Source organism: Neoarius graeffei, chromosome 24, assembly GCF_027579695.1.
Source record: "Neoarius graeffei isolate fNeoGra1 chromosome 24, fNeoGra1.pri, whole genome shotgun sequence".
Classification (NCBI taxonomy): domain Eukaryota; kingdom Metazoa; phylum Chordata; class Actinopteri; order Siluriformes; family Ariidae; genus Neoarius; species Neoarius graeffei.
In genome coordinates, this window is record NC_083592.1 from 3,216,354 (window position 1) to 3,238,536 (window position 22,183).

Below are 22,183 nucleotides of genomic sequence, written 5' to 3' on the forward strand. Positions count from 1 at the left end.
ACAAATGTTCACAAACATCATATGAACAGCTGAAGCAGAACATCCTATGAACATTTGTAGCAGGTGTCCATCCAGCCACACCAGGGAGCTGCTATTCACAGGGATTCTGGATATTTCCATACAGGCAGTGGGCCTACAATTTTTATGATTGTATTAGAGGCTTACTCTCCAATATTGAGAACTAAAAATGAAGTAAAACAAACTTTATGAATGTTTTAAAATTCAATGTTTTATTCCAATAATGACTTGCAAACAATACGCCAGATAAACATAAACATTACTAAATCTCTGCTTGAAACAAAAACTCTATACCAATCTTTTCATGTAGACATCTACATACAATTAATAATACATTATATCTAAGAGCAAAACTGAACACTTTTAACACAAACACATTACAATCAATAATAAGCACATTCTGAAAAACATTTTTTTGGGCTTTTTTCACCTTTATTGGATAGGACAGTGTAGAGACAGGAAATGAGCAGGAAAGAGAGACGGGGAGGGATCGGGAAATGACCTCGGGTTGGAATCGAACCCAGGTCCCCAGATTAATAGTATGGCACCTTATCCACCTTAGCCACGATGTGTGTAAAAAAAAAAACAAAGTACAAGTTAATAATATATAAAGGAACACACATCCTATTAGAAAAAATGTTACGGTTTCTCAAACCTGTAATCTGGGTCATCATCAGAGTCATCTGAGTAACCCACTTCCAGTTCTACCTCTTCGATTCAGATTCAGAAGAATTCTGACCTGCTGCAGAGGCCCCAGGTGCAGAAGGAACTACATGAGTCTTCCGAAGAGGCTGTTGTCTGGTAGAGCACTCTGGAGATGAGGTCAGAATGTCCTCCTCAGAGTCCTCGTCAGAGGAGAGAGGCCTCTTTCTACCATTCACAGAGTTGATGGCTATGGCTGCGGTTTTCTCTTTTGGAGTAGGATTGTGTTTCTGTTTCTGGGTGGTTTTGTCCTTAGGTGTTTTATTTTCATCAGACTTTTGCTGGTCAGGAAAAAGTTCAGGATGGTCCTGTCTATACTTCTTTGATTCTGCTCGGGTAGGACAGCTTCGGATTACGGCACCAATTGTAGAAATGATGGTAGTACTGTCCATTGATGTGATACTTATTGCAGCCGCCATGATAACTCGGTAAATTTGTGGCATGTCTCTGGCAAGGCTGCCTTTGGTGGTTCCCGACTTGCCCTGACTGCTGAAGCACTGCCAAAGATAAACAGGGGCTATAGCGTACAAGCAGTTCCTGACAATGTTTGCTACTGTATTCTTTCCTAGTTCCATTCCAGGGGCGTATGCAGTCAAGGCATTGACGACGGCATTCCTCCGGCGCTTGGTTTCCTTGTCCTCGCCATCAAGTTTGTCATTAGCACTCTTCGGCTGCAAGTTGAAAATTACCATCATTATTCATCAGAAATGATTTATATTTTACTGTTCAGATACTGTATAATTTGAGCTGTATGTTCATAATTAGTATTCTCAACCCAATACCTTATTGTGCAGGCCCTATATTTTTATCAAGCTGTTTATATTGCTTGCAGAATTTTCTCAAGTTATAGCTATCAGCTAGGTATATACCACACTGGTGAAAGCAGATCAGACAAAAATTATGAATCCTATGTACCTATTGCTATTTGTGTAAGTTAGTGCATTGCCATAAATACAGCATGTTGTTTCATAATATACTGTGTAAAAAATAAAACAGCAAAATTTTATTGAAGTGAAGAGAATCTGACAAACAGAAAATATATTAACTCACTTCTTCGAGTGACTTTACTGGGAGGCCCATTACTTCCAGGCACTGCTTGTAATTGGTTCGAGCTCGCACTTCTGGTTTAGAGCTGGCCATTCTTCGGATGATGGTCTCAGCAGTGTCCTCATCATCTTGTTCCCTCTCCTGGTATGTCCGGGAACCGACACTTTCAGGGACGGTCTGAGCATGAAGTGCATCAACTTTGTCATTCAGCTGTTTGATACTGCGAATTATGTCATTCTGCTTCTCCTGGAACACAAAATGTATATATCCATATGTTACAACCTTAATACAGAAGTTCCCACTTTACATTAAATCCCATGCTTCACAAACAATTGAGCCAATGCTGCTGACCTTTCATCATGAGCATGGACAAATCTGTGAAGGAACAGAGGTAAATATTGTTGCAGTTATCACTGAACATACAATTTCACAAAATACTAAAATGAACTTTCAGGGAAGTACCTGATGTACAGCAAAAATTCTACAGGAACATCCTGTCATTTCACGTAGCATTTATAGAACTAAAATACTTATTTTGTAAAATTGTACTTAAACATTCTCATGTTGTTCCCTTAAAACTATCAGAACATGCATTCACCACACATAAGCAACACAGCCAGCATTTAAGCAGCGCATGCCAAACACTTGCCAAACGACGACGTGCCCTAAACTCAGGTGCAGGTCTTTTTGCAGATGACTTTGAGCCTTCAACAAACAAAAGTAGTGACAGTGATATATATATATATATCACCCATCTCATCTCATTATCTCTAGCCGCTTTATCCTTCTACAGGGTCGCAGGCAAGCTGGAGCCTATCCCAGCTGACTACGGGCGAAAGGCAGGGTACACCCTGGACAAGTCGCCAGGTCATCACAGGGCTGACACATAGACACAGACAAATATTCACACTCACACCTACGGTCAATTTAGAGTCACCAGTTAACCTAACCTGCATGTGTTTCGACTGTGGGGGAAACCGGAGCACCCGGAGGAAACCCACGTGGACACGGGGAGAACATGCAAACTCCGCACAGAAAGGCCCTCGCTGGCCACGGGGCTCGAACCCAGACCTTCTTGCTGTGAGGTGACAGCGCTAACCACTACACCACCATGCCGCCCAGGGTCAATTCCGACCCAGTTAAAATATAAGATTATAAAACAATAAAAAATGCCAAAACTGAAATCATAAACACACAATCAGCCAACAGCCTACAGCCAGCTCTTCCTCCAACCACTTGAGCTTCAGTCAGGGGCTTTTCTCTTTGCCTGTTTGACAGAACAAAGACAGACATGTCCAGGCATGTAACGCCAATTGAGTTTAGAGTTGGTGACTTGCAGAGTACACATCTCCAATTTACAGCGTGCAACAATGAGAAGAGGACTGAATGTAAGCCAAGCTCTGGATCATATCTTTGCTGATAATGAGGCAGAGGACACAGAGCAGTATAGCGATGGAGATGAGCAGGTCTCTGAGGAGGAAGATGATGTGGCGTATCAACCGGAAGACACAGACACATCTGATCAGTCTGATGAGGAGGTCACTGGTGCTGAAGCTGCTCCTGCTGAAACATTCATATCCAAAAGTGGCAACATCTGTTGGAGCTCAGTACCTCCTGACGTACATGGCAGGACAGCTAATGTCATCAAAATGATCCCTGGGATCACAAGGTTTGCTGTGACAAGAGTAAGTGACATCAAGTCATGTTTTGATCTGTTTATGCCATTGTCACTAAAAAAAGTCATAATTGCTATGACAAACCTTGAAGGAAAAAAAGTCCATGGCAACATGTGGAATGACATTGATGAGGAATGCCTGGATGCCTACATTGGTGTTCTTCTCCTTGCTGGAGTGTACAGATCCAGCAATTAGGCCACTAATAGTCTCTGGAACGCATCGACAGGCAGGAATATTTTCCGGGCAACAATGTCACTTCAGACCTTTCGAATGATATCAAGAGTCCTCAGATTTGACAACAGAGACACCAGAGCAAAATCTGACAAGCTTGCTCCCATCAGGGATGTCTGGGAGAGATGGGTGCAACTCCTTCCACTGATGTTCAACCCAGGGCCAGAGGTGACAATAGATGAACATTTTCTCCCTTTCCGTGGAAAATGCCCGTTCCGGCAATACATGCCCAGTAAGCCAGGCAAATATGGCATAAAAATCTGGGCATGCCTGGATGCTTACATTGGTGTTCTTCTCCTTGCTGGAGTGTACAGATCCAGCAATGAGGCCACAGATAGTCAACAGAAAAAAAAAGACTTGTTTTTTGCCCTTTTCTTGAAGTAAATATATATGGGTCGAAATTGACCCGAAACACCATAGATTTTGGGTGGCCAACCCGCGGCTCGCGAGCCGCATGCGGCTCTTTGCCCGGTGTCATGCGGCTCTTACGTTCATATCGAAGTTTGTGTTTGTGTTTTTTTTATGTGCGTGTGCGCTTTGCTTGAGTTCAATATGGTATTTTCGTCAAATGCATCTTCGCTTTGCTTGGGTATATTACGGTATTTTCAGGTCATGTCAAATGTGCATGTGCGTGAGATAATCGCTAAGTTTTTGGGCAAGGTGTATCTTGTGTCAAGTAGCCTCTCAAAATGGCAATGAAAAAATGCACAGCAAAACGAAAATATGAAGACGAACATAGGACATTTTTAACAGAGTGGGAGAGTTTATACTTTTTTGTTGAACGTAATGGCAAGCCATTCTGCCTTATATGTCAGTCGTCATTAGCTCATTTCAAAGCTTCCCGCCTCCCTGAATAAGCAAGGAGCCAGATATGCAACACTAATTGAAAACCTGCACGAAAGCTTTGTAACCCGGTTCCGTGATATACAACTGAAAAGGCCACAGGTTACGTTCCTCGTCGACCCATTCAATGCGGAGATGGACTGTTTGAAAGCCCCGCTTGTCACAGATGAGGCTGCGGCTGAGTTGGAGATGATCGATCTTCGTGAGGAAGACCAACTGAAACCTGTTTTGAGGGAAGGCACCATTGAGTTTTGGAAAAGTGTGCCATTGGAAAAATACCCGAATGTGAAACGGGCTGCGCTTAAGATACTGTCAATGTTTGGGTCAACATACGTCTGCGAGTCTGTGTTCTCTACCATGAAACACGTGAAGTCAAAGCATCGTTCTGTTCTGACTGACACCCATGTGAAAGAACTGCTTCGAGTGGCAACGACGGAATACAAGCCAGATTTGAAGAGGATTGTTCAAGGCAAGGAATGTCAGAAGTCCCACTAAGCAACATGCATAGTAAGTGCACACAATATTGATTGCTGTAAATGACTGGCCTGTGGTATTAGTACTGACTGAAGGAGTAAATTTCTCTCATGTTGGCGTGTGACATTTACTATTAATCTGGCTGAGCAGAGGTGCGTGTTTGAGCGTGTGTGTCTGTGAGGGAGAGAGAGAGCGAGGGGGGTCAAATGTATGGTACACATGTGTGGTCATGTGTACGGTGTGGCTTTTTTTTTGGTAATGCCATGAGTCCCACTAAGCAGCATGCATAGTAAGTGCACACAATGTTCATTGTTAAAAATGACTGGCCTCAGCCTGTGGTCTTAGTACTGTAGGAGTAAATATGTTGGTGTGTGACATTTACTATTAATCTGGCTGAGCAGAGGTGTGTGTGTGTGTGTGTGTGTGTGTGTGAGAGAGAGAGGAAGGGATGGGTGATATTCGTGTGCCCATGTGTATGATGTGGCTCTTTGCGGTAATACAGTAAAAAATGTGGCTCTTGGTCTCCAACCCCTGCCATAGATGTTACTATAGTTGATAATATTAAAATATTTTTTTGAACATTTAAGAGATGTGATCTAATACCCCTCAGTAATAATCAGGTGACAGAACAACCTTTTATTTGTTTACATTATTCTCTTGAGGTTCATTTGACCACTTTTTTATATTGAAAACGAGGGGTATGCTGTTAAAAGAAAAGCCCAGGGGGCCACAACAAAAATATTAAAACCAATCTTTTCATGGATAAGGGAGCCTAACAAGGTAACCAAGAGGTAAGAAACAAATTGGATGATAATTATTTTTAGGGTATTTTATGGCTGATTTAAAACACGGGTCAAAACCGACCTGTGAACATTAGAGATAGTAACAGAAAGCTAACACCAGAGGAAGGTTAATTCATTTATTTTTTTCATTTGATTAAACTTTAGTGAAATAAACCTTCTATAATGCTATTGCACCAGCCTTGATCTCCTCAATTCAATTTACAGAATGCAACTCCAGAGCATTTTTGGAGAAGTTTGTATTGCCATTAGGATTTTTTGCACTCTCCCAGTTACTGTTGCTGGTGGAGAAAGGGCATTTAGTAAACTGAAACTTATCAAGCGCTACGTCAGGTCAACAATGGCACAGGAGAGGTTGAACAATCTGGTATAGGTATCTTTATTGTATAATTAAGTCTAGATGTTTTGCCATTGTTCATGTGTGGATTTGTTGATATTGTTAAGTATTTAACTTTAATATTTTGCACATTAGCTGTGGTCATATTTATCATTGCTATTGTTCATGTGTGGATTTATTGTTGCTAAGTATTTAACTTGAATATTTGAACATTTGCTGTGTTTTCTAATAAATGTGTGATGCCTAAAAGAAACCAAAAACACTTAGTGGATTTCTTGCAGTGCACTCTGTAATTGTATCAGAAAACTAGTGTAGTTATTCATCAAGGCATACATCTGGTCACATACAATAAGTCAATAAATGGAGGAAACAAAGGAATACATTTTGTAATCCTGATTATTGATGATGTTTGCTGGAGGGCTCTGGAGTCTCCATAATGTGCATACAGAATGTCATAAATCCATACTGATACAGTGATGCATGCAATTTCTCTCAACACAAACATTTGGATTGAATGAACTCCATAGGCTACTGAGTGGCCTAATAATAGTTGCTCATAAAAGAAAATATATCTTCTAGCCTAGTAAACTAGACCCATCCGCCTAGCGGCCAAAAATATTTTTGCCTAGCGAGTGGGTCTAGCCTCACGCCATATAAACAAAAACACCCCGGGCATCAAATCATGCCCGTCAATCACAATGCAAGGTTTTTGTTTGGATTCTTTGGGCGGGCTTTTGCAGGAGTGACGACAAAGCTGCGCGACGCTGGAGAAAGCACAACAGGAAAGATGGCTACGGCTAGTGAACAGCGCGCGTTTGACTCCGCTTTGGAATCAGTTTTAGAAGAATTAGACTTGGAGTTTTCGTTGAAACATGAGCAGGAAGAGGCTCTCCGCTCATTCCTTTTCAAGAAGGACGTTTTCGCTGTTTTGCCGACCGGCTATGGCAAAAGTCTGATCTACCAGCTGGCTCCGCTCGTAGCCAAAAGGATGGGGCTAGTTTGTGCAGTACGAAGAATTAATAAACAGCTTTGAAACATTACTTTTTGATTGTTTCTTATTTTCCCATTATTTTAAATTTAAGGGAAATTATTTCACCAAACACCACTAAATAAAAACTCTCAAAAACAGTTTAAGCAAACCCTTGAAAAACACTTGGAAAAAAAGAGTGTATGTGGTACAGACTCCAAACTTGTGGTCATTATCTCCAAACTTCTTAATATCTAGAACCTGTTTATTAATTAATACGCATTTTGAAAAATTATTTCAAGGTCTCCCCCACTGCTTTCTGTCACTCTGACTACGTCACAGTTGCGCTGATTGGTCAGAACGTTGGCAGTTTGAAGACGGTTTGAAAGACAGCGGTTTGTTCCTCCCACCCCCTTCGGAAATGTCTACGGATCGAGGCCAGACTAAATATTCACATTTAATTAAGACTTAATTAAATTCGAACTTAATTAAGTCTGGCTTGCCAGGCTATATATCTTCCATATACATCATGGAATTTTCATTTTAAGGCAACAGTCTATTCAGTCTAATTCTGACAGTTCTGCATTTAAAATGTTCATATACCAAATAATTGTATCACCTAAACTTGCTAGGTAGCTGATCACATGCATAGTAAAGTAGAAGTGCCAGCCAAAAACAGACTTCAAATTCAGTTGCTTGCGCTTGAAAATTTTACCGGGGGGGATGTATACCGAAAGGTATACTCTATGGAGATAACTTGTATATTTTTAAGGGTATTTATTATTAATTGCAAGGAAAATGAGAACTATCTCTTGGTTGCAAACTCAACCTCCCAAGGTGGAACAATGGACTAATAGACTGAAACAGATATATGAGCAATTCCAGCGTTATGGACGTGACACTTGAACTCAAAATGGCAACAAATGACCCAGTGCATGTTTTATTGTCTCCCAGTATTTAAACAGGTGTTGCATATTTTAAGGCTGTACCATACTGGAGAAGTGATAGAACAAGAACAATTCCCATAGTACATCTAGGGCATGCCAGAAAATGCCAATAAAAGATGCGTTATGGATGTGACAGAAAAAGTATCACTTTTCTTGGGTGACTGTACATTTTTATCAAACTCTGTGAAATTGTAAACCTAATGTCGAAATGGAGATATCCATTTGATAGAGGGGTCCAAGGTGAATATTAAAAAAATCTTTGTTTAAAATATTTTGTATTTCATGCAGAGTTTCGGAAGGAAAAGTCAGCATTATGGATGTGACGAAATTCCGTTACGGGTGTGACGCGTCTGAGATAGACATGGCGTATGTTTAGAAAATCAGCAATTTAACCACCATAACCCTTTGAAAAACTCTCTAAATATCAGCTAAAACTATCAAAGTTCTTAAATAATATTTAGGATGGCTATTGTTTTGCTGTTTTGTGGATTTTAGCATACATTTCTGTGGCTTGTGGCAATAATATAGAATTGTACATGATCAAAGTTGATTTTAGCTTGGGTTTTACATTATAAAAAAGACTGACAGTGACATATTAGGTTGGTTACAAATTGGTTCAACTTATTCACATCTGTAAAATAGAGGCCTAGGTGATATCTCTGGGAGTGGTTTTGATGTATTACATGTTGCTTTATTTTTGCATGGTGAGGTTGACATTTACATGGAATTGCCCATATATGATGGAAGAGATGACTGCACAATTGCAAATGAAAAAAGATATTTTTCTGCAGAGATAGGCACCTGTAGCTCAATATCTGACTGAAACGTAGAATACTCTGAAGATGGTATCTATCCCCTTGTAGCTATTTAATTTTACCTCTTTGTTTGTGCTTGTGGATCTTTCTTTCTTTCTTTCTTTCTTTCTTTCTTTCTTTCTCAAGAACTGGGGCTGGTTGGCCACTTAAAAATGTGAGAAGAGCTTTTGTTGTCAAGGAATGTTCAACATTGTATGTGATCGATGTTTTACCATGATATTAAATAAAATTAGTTTAAAAAGTGTGATGGGTAATTTTTTTTTTCTAAACATCACATCTCAAATTTCCCGTTGTGGTAGAATGACTAAAATATTGGATCATCAAAACCTTTTGAAAAAAAATCAGAGACGTTTCTGTTTATACAATCCTGATACTCCTCTAGTATTTTAACTAAAGCACATTTATCTGACTAAAACAAAATAAATAAAATAAATAAATAAACCCTTCTTGAACACCTGATTCAGGTGATAAAGTGTAATTAACTGATAAAGTGTACTTCGTGAACATGAACACTAGGTGGCGGTGTAACTGGGTTTGAAGAACACTGAATTCTGTACATGTTTACTGTCTGAACAGTCACATGCTGATCTCTGACAGTAAAATAAGTCATTGTTATTGAGACTAAACATCACTGGCTGAAGGACTTTACTGAGATTGTGCTTGTATTTATTGTTTGGACTGTTTTTAGCTGATTTAAACTGTTCACCACAAACCAGTCCACACCCAGACCCCAGTCACACATTACTGTACACAAGAGGAAAGGTTTTTTTTTTTTTTTAACTTTAATAGATTGTGGAACATCACATCTCACTAATAAATAAGAGATCTGTAGAGTCAGTGATTAACACTTTCAATTAGAATGTACTGGGATGACTTATCATAAACAATAGTGACGTCGTGAGATCACGTGATCAGGAAGCTCTTTCCTGTTAATCACATGACTGTCAATAAACCACTCAGGGTGTTTTAAAGGGGACCTGGTGTGAAAGGAACCAGACTCAGTCCTCTTTAAGTGGACCAACAGAAAAAGAACTCCGTTCTTTTTGTGTTCACACTGTGAATTTATTACAAAGAGGACTGGGTTCTCTTTCTGGTCCAGTTAAGCTTTGATGGGGCCTCAGTCCTCTTTCTGTTCACACCAGGTCCTCTAGAGCCCTCAGACCCCCAGTGCACGGAATTCTGGGTAATTTTCTCTTGGATCAAAATGTCTGCTGCCATGCTTGCCCTGCTGTATTCTTTGATCAAAATAGTGCAGATTAAGGAAAATAAATGTATTATATTAAATATATATATATATAAAATATATATTCTGGGCTCACGCTAGCCGCTCGCACGTCCGCAAATTGCGAAGTTTTATTCCAATTTGCGAAAAGAAAATCATCTGTATTCGCATTTTATGCGAAAGTCATTGAAAGTTTAAGCAAAATCCATCAAATAATTGCGATTTCTCAAGATAAACAGTACCTTTCGTGTCCATCTTCGATGTTTTGATTTATAACCAACGCCCCCGAGTTTCGAAGCTTCTTATTGGTTGACCACAAATTACGTTTTCCAATAGCAGTGCATAGACATATAAACATAGACGCCGCCTTCTGCGTAGAATCATACGTCATCCTCGCCGCCATATTGGATGGGGCAAAGTGGAGATTCTTCAGCCGTCTCTGGTATAGCGTCTAGACAGTAGCCGAGAATAAAGATGCCTCATTCATGTGCTGCGTTTAACTGTACCAACAGGTTTACCGTCCAAACGAGATCACATGGGATTACCTTTCACAGGTGAGACTGGAAAAATACTTTTCATTACTGTTCCTTCAGTTTCCCAGCTCATCTCCACCGGGGAGGTGTAGAGTTATAAGCAGTGAGAATTAGATAATACAGTGCCACACTATGATGAACGTTTTTGAACGTATGATGAATGTTTTTAACCTTTCTGAATGTGAAGGAATCAGCGATGTATTTTGTTTTGGTATGGCGTTAGAACCTGGCCGAACTCAATTTGGCGGTCATTCAGAATATTGACGGGTATTTCGCACACTATTTATAACCATCACATTAAAAGTTATATGTGTTGTTTTGATGCCTGTTTGTTTCCCAAATATATACGTGTGTGTCTTAATGGGTGAATAAAAGGCATCGAGTTAAATATTATTGTAGAAAGGGGCTTTATGAAGTTCAGTCCATTTACTTGCATTGGTTTACGGGGAAGATTTGCCACATCCAATATGGCGGATGCTCTGACGTATCCCAGCAACGGGGCCACCAGCTCAATGCGGCGTCTATGTTTATATGTCTATGTAGCAGCAGACCTTACATATAAAATGATCAATTTCTGAGTTGCGCTGATAATGTCGGCAATTCTCGCTCATTAGTGAACAAGATTATAGCGAGGTTTGTTTAAAATAAATTATCCGACTTTACATATAACAAACTTATGTAAAAAGTGAGCTAACATATTAGAATGTTCTGTTAGCTTTCTCAGTTAGGGATAAAAACACGATATAACCATTCTAAAGACGTATTTTCTACATAATATCAACCCTGACAGAACTTTGGAAGAACTCACAGATGAACCAGGATATATCGACCAAGTGTACCTTGTTTTCAGAGCGTTTTGACGCACATGGTTCAAAGTTTTGACTGCAGGTGTTTCATTTGAGAAATTAATGGTGAATATCATTATATTTGGGTTATGAGATTAATTTATAAGAAACAACCATTGATTTTAACTCCCTGAGCTCCCTTCATCCTACCCATAAAGACACCCCCTCCCCCTAAACACACACACACACACACACACACACGGATCCCAATTATACACACAGATACATACACACATCTCAATAATGAAAACACACACACACACACACACGCGCGAGCGCGAGGCAATACCAGTGGTTGAGATATTAAAATAGAATTTTGAAAAAAATAAAATTAATTTAGCAAGGACAGCCACTGATATTGGTCAAGTCAGACACTGATGTTGGCCAGTTCAAATTTATACATGACCCATAGGTGTGATAAATCCCTGATAGAGTTGGAAGCCACTCACCATGCAGTTATGTTACACAGCCAGACAGCATACTACAGAGGGTGACTAAGGGCTAAAAGGTGCATAGATAGCAAACAATGCAAAGCACATCACACCAGATGTTAGATATAATTATAATGAAAAATATGGACTCCGTAAACCAGATTAAGCGGGTTAAATTAAACACACAATTTCATTACATATATACAGTTGATGAAATGATCAAAATAAGAGGATTCAAGAATAAATAAGCATGCTATGAACATAAATCAAGAACATGGAAAGACAAAGGCAGGAAACAAGCTTGCAAACACTATTGAAAACACCAACAAACTACAATAACAATTCATTTTTCAATATTATATCAGTGCAAGAAATATTTAGAAGTATAACATATCTTGCTAAAAAAAATTACTTTGCTAAAAAGAAAATTGTTCTTTTAGCATTTCTTGCTAAGCGAAATTGCAAATTGCTAAAGAAAAATTTGAGTTTGAAAAATTTTAGCACTTTTCGCTAAAACAATTTGGGTCCTAGAGTGAGCACAGATATTATATATAGTTATATTCTTGTGGCCGACTCATCAGTCAGTAAGTTCAGAGAACTGTAAAGCGGCTGTGGTAAGTTCCAAAAGGAAGTTAAGTTTCCCTGCTACAGTCACGTGACCAACTACGGCAAACGAAGAAGGTTAAACTCCAGTGAAAAAGGCGAAGTGAACCCGGTGCGCTTTTTGTTCACAATGCGCAGATTAGGCGAACCGTACTGAGACCACCTCCTGAGGTGGTCTCAGTTCGGTTCACTTTAAAGGGGTCTGGGTACGGTTGGAGTGTTCACATATGCGCAAAAAATGCTGAGTCATCGATCTGAGTTCGGTTAGATGGCTGAAAGGGACCAAGTGTGAAAACACCCTGAGAGTAAACTGAGGGTGTTTTCACACTTGGTCCCTTTCAGCCATCTAACTGAACTCAGATTGATGACTCAGCTTTTTTTGCGCATATTCACTTCAACATTCCAATTTTTTTTCCACATTATCTCATAAGACTGGGTTCTTACAGATTTAATCTCTCAGGCAGCTTAACCTGACGCTTTGGCCTCTGTACACCCTCTGAAACTGAAATAGGAGCGCCATCACTAGAAACTTGAGGTTCACCCCTCGCAGTGGACTCTGTAACACTTGCAGGCATAGCTGCACATGCATGTGACACATTTGGAATGACACACAGATCTGTAAACTCATCAAAATCATTGCACATTTCCATTTAATTGTCATTACACACCTCCAAGTCAGTGTCAATCATCTGGTTCACGTGTCTCTTGTACACCTTTCCATACACCTTCACCAGGTATGTAACAGGACCTAGTACCTTTACAATAGTCCCAGGTACCCACTTACCACCTTCCCCTCACCTGTGGTTTTGAACCAAAACTTTCTGTCTGGGTAGGAAGTGTCTCAGCCGTGTGAGTTTATCAGCTTGCTTTGGCTGCTGACTATCCTGCTTCCGTTGCATTGAGTCAGTAAAACTGGGTTTTGTGAGAGACAATCTGGTTTTGAACTGACGTCTCAGAAACAACTCTGCAGGTGTTTTCCCTGTCGTGGACTGTGGTGTACTTCTGTAACAGAAAAGAAAATTGTGGATGCAGTGTTGCAATGTCATGCCACTATTCTGTCCCTTTTCAAGAACCCTTTTAAGATTTTGAACTAGGCGCTCTGCAGCTCCATTAGAAGCTGGATGATATGGAGAACTCTTTACACCATTGTTTCTCAGAAATGTTTCAAACTCAGCAGACACAAATTGTGGTCCATTATCGGACGCAAGCTCATCTGGAAGACCCCAAGTGGCAATATATCCCCTCAAAACCTCTATGGTCTTCTCTGCAGTTGTGCTACTCATCAGAGCTACAACCCCGATTCCAAAAAAGTTGGGACAAAGTACAAATTCTAAATAAAAACGGAATGCAATGATGAGGAAGTTTCAAAATTCCATATTTTATTCAGAATAGAACATAGATGACATATCAAATGTTTAAACTGAGAAAATGTATCATTTAAAGAGAAAAATTAGATGATTTTAAATTTCATGACAACAACACATCTCAAAAAAGTTGGGACAAGGCCATGTTTCCCACTGTGAGACATCCCCTTTTCTCTTTACAACAGTCTGTAAACGTCTGGGGACTGAGGAGACAAGTTGCTCAAGTTTAGGGATAGGAATGTTAACCCATTCTTGTCTAATGTAGGATTCTAGTTGCTCAACTGTCTCAGGTCTTTTTTGTCGTATCTTCCGTTTTATGATGCGCCAAATGCTTTCTATGGGTGAAAGATCTGGACTGCAGGCTGGCCAGTTCAGTACCCGGACCCTTCTTCTACGCAGCCATGATGCTGTAATTGATGCAGTATGTGGTTTGGCATTGTCATGTTGGAAAATGCAAGGTCTTCCCTGAAAGAGACATCGTCTGGATGGGAGCATATGTTGCTCTAGAACCTGAATATACCTTTCAGCATTGATGGTGCCTTTCCAGATGTGTAAGCTGCCCATGCCACACGCACTAATGCAACCCCATACCATCAGAGATGCAGGCTTCTGAACTGAGCGCTGATAACAACTTGGGTCGTCCTTCTCCTCTTTAGTCCGAATGACACGGCGGCCCTGACTTCCATAAAGATCTTCAAATTTTGATTCGTCTGACCACAGAACAGTTTTCCACTTTGCCACAGTCCATTTTAAATGAGCCTTGGCCCAGAGAAGACGTCTGCGGTTCTGGATCATGTTTAGGTACGGCTTCTTCTTTGAACTATAGAGTTTTAGCTGGCAACAGCGGATGGCACGGTGAATTGTGTTCACAGATAATGTTCTCTGGAAATATTCCTGAGCCCATTTTGTGATTTCCAATACAGAAGCATGCCTGTATGTGATGCAGTGCCGTGTAAGGGCTCGAAGATCACGGGCACCCAGTATGGTTTTCCGGCCTTGACCCTTACGTGCAGAGATTCTTCCAGATTCTCTGAATCTTTTGATGATATTATGCACTGTAGATGATGATATGTTCAAACTCTTTGCAATTTTACACTGTTGAACTCCTTTCTGATATTGCTCCACTATTTGTCGGCGCAGAATTAGGGGGATTGGTGATCCTCTTCCCATCTTTATTTCTGAGAGCCGCTGTCACTCCAAGATGCTCTTTTTATACCCAGTCATGTTAATGACCTATTGCCAATTGACCTAATGAGTTGTAATTTGGTCCTCCAGCTGTTCCTTTTTTGTATCTTTAACTTTTCCAGCCTCTTATTGCCCCTGTCCCAACTTTTTTGAGATGTGTTGCTGTCATGAAATTTCAAATGAGCCAATATTTGGCATGAAATTTCAAAATGTCTCACTTTCGACATTTGATATGTTGTCTATGTTCTATTGTGAATACAATATCAGTTTTTGAGATTTGTAAATTATTGCATTCCATTTTTATTTACAATTTGTGCTTTGTCCCAACTTTTTTGGAATTGGGGTTGTACTTCTGGCCAGCGTGAATAGCTGTCAGTGGCGACTAGGAAGTTGTACTTTTTCCTTTCTGCACAAAATCCGTGTGTATTCTCTGCCAAGGTCAATTTGGCCAGCTCCAGTTATGCACAGGAGCTGTAGTAGGTTGGTTCCTATTTAACTGGCATGTCTGACAGTTACTTACAAGAGATTCTATGTCTGAATCTAAGTTCGGCCACCAAAAGTGACTACGGGCTAATGCCTTCATCCTAACCATCCCCTGGTGATTTTCATGCAATTCATGTAACAGTTGTGGCCTTAACACTTCTGGTATAACCACACGAAAACCCCATAACACACAGTCAGACTTAACTGTCAGCTCAGTGTTTCTAATAAAGTATGGCCTTAACTCTTCATCAGTCAAAAGCTTTGGCCAGCCATTCAGTGTGAAGTGCTTTACTCTCTGTAGTATTGAATCAGTCTTTGTTTGTCTGGCTATCTCTTGTGAAGAGATGGGAACTTGATCCAGAAAAGAAATCCTAAAAACAGAGCTATACTCTGCATCTGGATCATCTGTCTGTAGCGGTAGACGCGACAAGGTGTCTGCATTTGCGTGCTGCAAAGACGGCTTGTAGTGGATGTTATACTGATAAGCTGCTAGAATTAACAGTGACCTCTGCAGTCTGGCTGCAGCCAATGTAGGCACGCTGGTCTTTGATCCCATTTAAGCAACAGTTTGTGGTCAGTCAGCAGAGTAAACTTACGTCTGTACAAATAGTCATTAAACTTTGACACGCCAAGTATGATTAGTTTTTTTTTTTTTTTTTTTTTTTTTCTTTTTTATCAGACATCTAATTTTTGGGTTTGTTTACCTGACATGTTTCGACGTACAACTTCCGTCTTCCTCAGAGTGTCACCGGATGTTAATTGGTGACGCATCTTTTATCAGCTGCTGTTTCTGAAGGCGTGGCCTTCCTGTCTGGATTGACAGGTCGGTCACGCCTTATACTGTCCGTTCGTCCCCTGCAAGATGTGACTCCAGGTATGGGAGAGCATGTATGCTCCCTCATCCCGGTTGATGGTCCTCGGGCTTCGCTTACGGATCTCTATGGCCTCCCTGATCCAGCGCTGATGTTTGTTATCTTCTGTGCGGATGACTCTGGCATTCCCCCAGTCCATAATGTGGTTTTCCCTTTTACAGTGATCTGTTATAGCTGACTTATAATTTTCCTGTTGTGCCTTTTCTTTTATTGTTCGGGTTTGTCTTGTAGCTGTCTCCTTTTCGCACTCTTTCTTATGTTCATGTTTTCTTGTGTTGAAACTCCTTCCTGTCTCCCCAATATAAGTTTTATTGCATAATTTACATGGAATCTCATATATGGTGTTGCATCTGTTGTCCGGATGTATTCTGTCTTTGGGATGCACCAGGATCTGACGGAGTGTTGTGTGTGGTTTGACCGGTGTGTTAACATTGTGTTTCCTCATTACTCTTTGAATGCGTTCAGTTATTCCCCTGATGTATGGTAATGTCACTACTCCCCTGTGTTCTTGTTTGTTAGTTTGTTTTTTCTCTTTCTTCTGTGTTTTGTTGTTCTTAACCTGTTCCGCCCCTTTGGATATTGCCCATTGTGGATATTGACATGCCTTCAGTGCGTGTTGTATATGTTGTTCCTCCTGTTCTTTGTCCTGTGGATCTGTAATTATTGCTGTGCGTTCATGTAATGTTCTAACTACGGATATTTTGTGCATTATGGGGTGTTCGGAAGTCCAGTTTAAATATTGGTCGGTATGTGTGGGTTTTCTGTGTACTTTTATTTTGATGTCCCCATCTTCTGTGTGTTGTATTTTTAAATCCAAAAATGCTATTGACTGCTCCGTTTCTTCTTCATGTGTGAATTTTATATTGCCGGTATTGTCTATGGTGTTGAGATGGTCGGTGAGCTGTTGAGTGTGTCCCCTCTTTACTTTTTCCAATATGTCGTCCACATACCGTTTCCAGAGTGTTGGCCTGTATTCTGCTGGTATTGTAGTGAGTGCTTTCTGCTCCAGATCCTCCATGAAAAAGCCGCACATGATGGCTGATAGTGGGTCTCCCATGGCAAAACCTTCCTTCTGTCTGTAGATTGTATTCCTGAACTGAAAGTATGTGGATGTGGCGATGAATTGAAGGAGCTGAGTGATGTCTTGTACGGTGAGGTTTGTGCGTTTCCTGAGCGTCCTGTCTGTTTTTAATTTGTCTTGTACTATCTGTATGGTGGCTTCCGTGGGTGTTCTGGTGAAAAGAGATATGACATCATGTGAAATAAAAACTTCATCTTGCTGCATTTTGATGTTTTTTAGTTCTTCTGCCAGATGTTTTGAGTTTTTGCAGTGTTGGTCTGTGAGTCCTAGTAATGGTTTAATTATTTCGGTGAGTGCTTTTGATAAGTTGTATGTGACTGAACCAATGCTATCTACTATGGGGCGTAATGGTGTTCCTGGTTTGTGTATTTTTGGTGTACCGTAAATCCTGGGGATGACATTGGCTGTGGGTACTAAATGATTGTAATCCTGCTTATCTATTTTATTTTCATCAAGTAGTGGTTTGAGTAGTGCTTTAAGTTTCTTTTTCTTGTCTTCTGTTGGGTCTTTTTTTAATATTTCAAATGCGTTGTCGCTGAGTAATTCATTCATTTTTCGTTCATATTCATCAGTGTCCATAATAACTACTGTTCTGCCTTTATCTGCTGGGAGGATTGTGATATCTTTATTTTTAGCTAATGTTCTCATGGCTTTGGCTTCCTGTTTGGTGATGTTACTGGGTGGTGGTTTGGCCGTTTTCAAAATACCAGCTATTGCGTTTCTTAGTGCTGCTTTTTGTCCCTGATCCTGTATTTTCTCACATGCTAATTCAGTTGCCAGAATGAATTCGTCGTGTGGTATATGGTTCGGTGTGACAGCGTAGTTGAGTCCTTTTGCTAATATACTGCGTTCTGCTTGTGAGAGTTTGTACCTTGATATGTTATGAATCCATTTGTCGTTGATGTGTGCGTGCTCCGGTTCTGCCTTCTTTTTCTGTGCGATGAGTTTGTCCAGTTTTCGTATTTGTCGGGTTTTTGTCTCTGTGAATTCCTGTTCGTGTATGTCTGCCAAGTGTCCGTGTATTGCCATTTCCATTTCCTTGTTTTGGGGAAACCGGCGTTTGAAAGTTTCCGTCTCCCTGTGTAGTTCGCTGTTGATATTATTTAGTTTATCCGTTGTGCACCGTATCCGTTCTTTTACCAGAGTCATCCGCACTTTCCTGATCATCTTTTCCGCGTTTCTGGTTGGAATCGGGTTCTTTATGTTCAGGCTGGCCGGTACGACTTCCTCATCCCGGCAGCGCAGATTGAATCTCAGGTGATTCCTGTAGCGTGCCCGTTTCCGTGTCAATCGCTCTAGGCGGCGAAACTCCTTGATGCTTTCGTCTCCGTAACTAATTTTTAATCTTTCGATTACGTTCATTATGTCTTATATTAAATATAGTTAGTTTTTTTTTTTTCTTTTTTATCAGACATCTAATTTTTGGGTTTGTTTACCTGACATGTTTCGACGTACAACTTCCGTCTTCCTCAGAGTGTCACCGGATGTTAATTGGTGACGCATCTTTTATCAGCTGCTGTTTCTGAAGGCGTGGCCTTCCTGTCTGGATTGACAGGTCGGTCACGCCTTATACTGTCCGTTCGGGGACGAACGGACAGTATAAGGCGTGACCGACCTGTCAATCCAGACAGGAAGGCCACGCCTTCAGAAACAGCAGCTGATAAAAGATGCGTCACCAATTAACATCCGGTGACACTCTGAGGAAGACGGAAGTTGTACGTCGAAACATGTCAGGTAAACAAACCCAAAAATTAGATGTCTGATAAAAAAGAAAAAAAAAAAAAAAAAAAAACTAACTATATTTAATATAAGACATAATGAACGTAATCGAAAGACGCCAAGTATGATGTTAAGCACGTCTTTTTCTATTTGAGAGTAATTGACTTTGGTTTTAGTGAGCGTGTGCGATACATACGCTATGGGCTTCTTGCTGCCATTTGGAAACTGATGTGAAATCACAGCGCCAATGCCGTAAGGTGAGGCATCGCACGCCAAAATCACAGGCGATTGCGGATCATAGTGTGTTAACACTGGTGCAGCTACAAGCTGTGCTTTTGTGCGTTCAAAGGCATCCTGGCATTTCTTAGACCAGTTCCACTCTTTATGCAACAGCTCAGTCACTTGCTTAATTTCACTGGCCAGGTTCGGTATAAATTTCCCATAGTAATTGAGCATGGCCAAAAAAGACCTCAATTCTGACACATTTTTAGACACTGGTGCCTTGTCAATAGCCTCAGTTTTCTCTTTAATTGGGCACACACCTTTGACATCAATTACATGTCCGAGGTCCTTTATTTAACCTAAGTCCACGGTCTTCGAGTCTCTGTAACACGCGCTTCAAGTTGTCTACATGGGCATTAGTATCTTTTCCTGTAATTAGAATATCATCAAGGTAGCATACTACCCCATCAAGCCCTTGTAAGACTTCATCCATTGTGCGTTGAAAAATACCTGGCATGCTAGCGACCCCGTATGGCAAGCGGTTACACACAGAGACCTCGCTGTGTGTTTATGGTGAGAAACGGCTTACTTTTCTCATTCAGTTCGAGCTGAGTATATGCCTGTGTCAAATCAAGTTTGGCAAAGTGTTTTCCACCTGCTAAAGTAGAAAACAAGTCCTGCGTTTTCGGCAGGGGGTATTGATCCACATCAAGTCACTGATTTATCATCACTTTATAATCTCCACAAATGCACACAGATCCATCTCATTTAGGAATGCATACTAGCGGCACAGCCCATTCGCTATGTTGCACAGGGGAGATTACTCCCTGCCACTCAAGCTCAATCAACTTTTTCTCAATGGCCTCACGCAGTGCATAAGGCAGGGGCCTCGCTTTGCAAAACTTCGGTTTCGCATCGGGTGACACATGTAGGGTGGCAGTAACGCCTTTAGCGCATCCTAGCTCCGCACAAAACACTGCCCTGTGCTCGGAGCACTCTTGTTCCACTGGATCGGATATGGCTACGCGATTTACTTTGGACCAGTCTAAGTTTAGCACCTGAATCCAGTCGTGGCCCATAAGCGCAGGTGCCTTACAACGAGACACCAACAATGGTAGCAGCAATTGCTGCTTCCCACATTGTACAGTCACCATAAGTTTACCCAACAAGGCTAGCGGTTGATCAGTGTAGGTTCTCAGTGTAATGTCGCAAGGCTGTAACTTCGCCCCTTTTAGTTTCGATTTGTACAAGCCCTCTGAGATAACTGACATCGCTGCCCCAGTATCTACTTCCATGTACATCCTAATCCCATTGCATTTTACCATCACCTTATATGGTTTCACATACTCACACTCAGTCTTTACAGTATACAGTCTCATGTTAGTTCGTTGTTCAGCCGAATCAGTCTCTGGCTCCGGTTCGCGAGCCACGGCTCCTTGGTCCATGAACTTGACCTCCAGGCCGCCTTTAGCCTGAGGTGGCCGAGCAGACGAATAGCCCGTAGGCCACCTCTCCTGCTCCATCCTGGGGTCAGTGCGCTTGCTTCAGCAGGCACGTTCCAGATGTCCCTTCTTTCCACATCCACAACACTGGAACTCTTTGAAACGGCAGCTCCCTGGTCCGTGTCCTTTTTCTAGGCATCGATAGCAGTCCTGGTTGCGGTCATTAGCCTTCTCCATCGGGGTTCGTGCAGCCCTGGGCTCTCGCAGTCTCCTCACTCCGATGTGGTCTGCTTGCAGGTGCGCTGACGATTGCCCATTCTGCATACTCTCCAGTCCAGCATTCGTGCACTCAAAGTTATTCATTATTTCAACCATCTTTTGCCATGTCAGTCCATCGCCAATGGCGGCATTCAGCGGCTTTCGACGCAGATCGTTGTTGGATGTTCCGCACACGCACTGATCACGCAGCTGCTCCTTCAGGCTCATGCCAAAATCGCATGTAGATGCTAATCCTTTCAAACTAGCAATGTAGTCAGCAAAAGTCTCACCTGACTGCTGTCGGCAGCTTCTAAAAGCGAATCTTTCAGCCAGTACATTTTTCTTTCCCATGTAAAATTGCCTTAATGATTTTAATAAACTCGCAAGAGTCACTTCACTAAACGGTTTTGGTGATATCAAGTCTTTCAACAAGGCAAAAGTCTTTGGTCCAACCACGGACAAAAACATGGCTTTTTGACGGTCTTCCTCAATCTTGTTGGCAGCCAAAAATTGCATGAGCCTTTCTTCATAGTTGTCGAAGTTCTCTGCTGTTTCATTGAATTGCAGTCCAATATCGTTGCTATACAGTGCCATGGCATATGGTTGTCATTGACTGCTAGCATCTTCCAAAAGTTAGCTAAAGTTACCTGGTCAAAACAGGAGCAACCCACTGCACATAAAAAAAAGTTGAGGTATCCCATCCTCGTCTCCAAAACTTGTCGTGTATCTACCTAAAATCAATGCAAATACTCCAACAGTTCTTTAGTATTCCTCTTTTCTTTATTTTTGCTAACCAAGGTAATATTGCTATTAGCTTAGATGAACAAACGTGTTGCATTCTCCAGCTCACCTCTAGGTCTGCGCGCGGGCTCCCTCACGCTTTTACATATATAGCAGTAACAGAGCCAATCCAGTGTAAAGTTCAGAGGTCAACATAAAATACCATTTTTAAAAAAAAAGTATAGAATACATCTCTTTTTTTGTTGTGTGTGTATCTATACACTACAGTGATGTTTATGGGTCCCAAACTTCAGGCAGTCATTGACTAGGAAGAATTTGCAAATAA

General features: G+C 41.1%; 2 protein-coding genes across 2 annotated transcripts in view; both read right to left on the minus strand.

Moving 5' to 3' along the window:
* The window catches only part of LOC132872746 (BOLA class I histocompatibility antigen, alpha chain BL3-7-like), a 223,758-nt gene that overhangs the window by 155,843 nt on the left and 45,732 nt on the right, over nt 1-22,183 (minus strand). The window lies entirely within an intron of this gene.
* On the minus strand, nt 723-20,940 carry LOC132872854 (uncharacterized). Its single transcript, XM_060907960.1, has 3 exons — nt 20,740-20,940; nt 1,771-2,013; nt 723-1,391 (listed from the first exon to the last, which is right to left on the minus strand). Exons 1-3 carry the CDS (start codon nt 20,938-20,940, stop codon nt 723-725), a joined length of 1,113 nt encoding a protein of 370 aa, XP_060763943.1.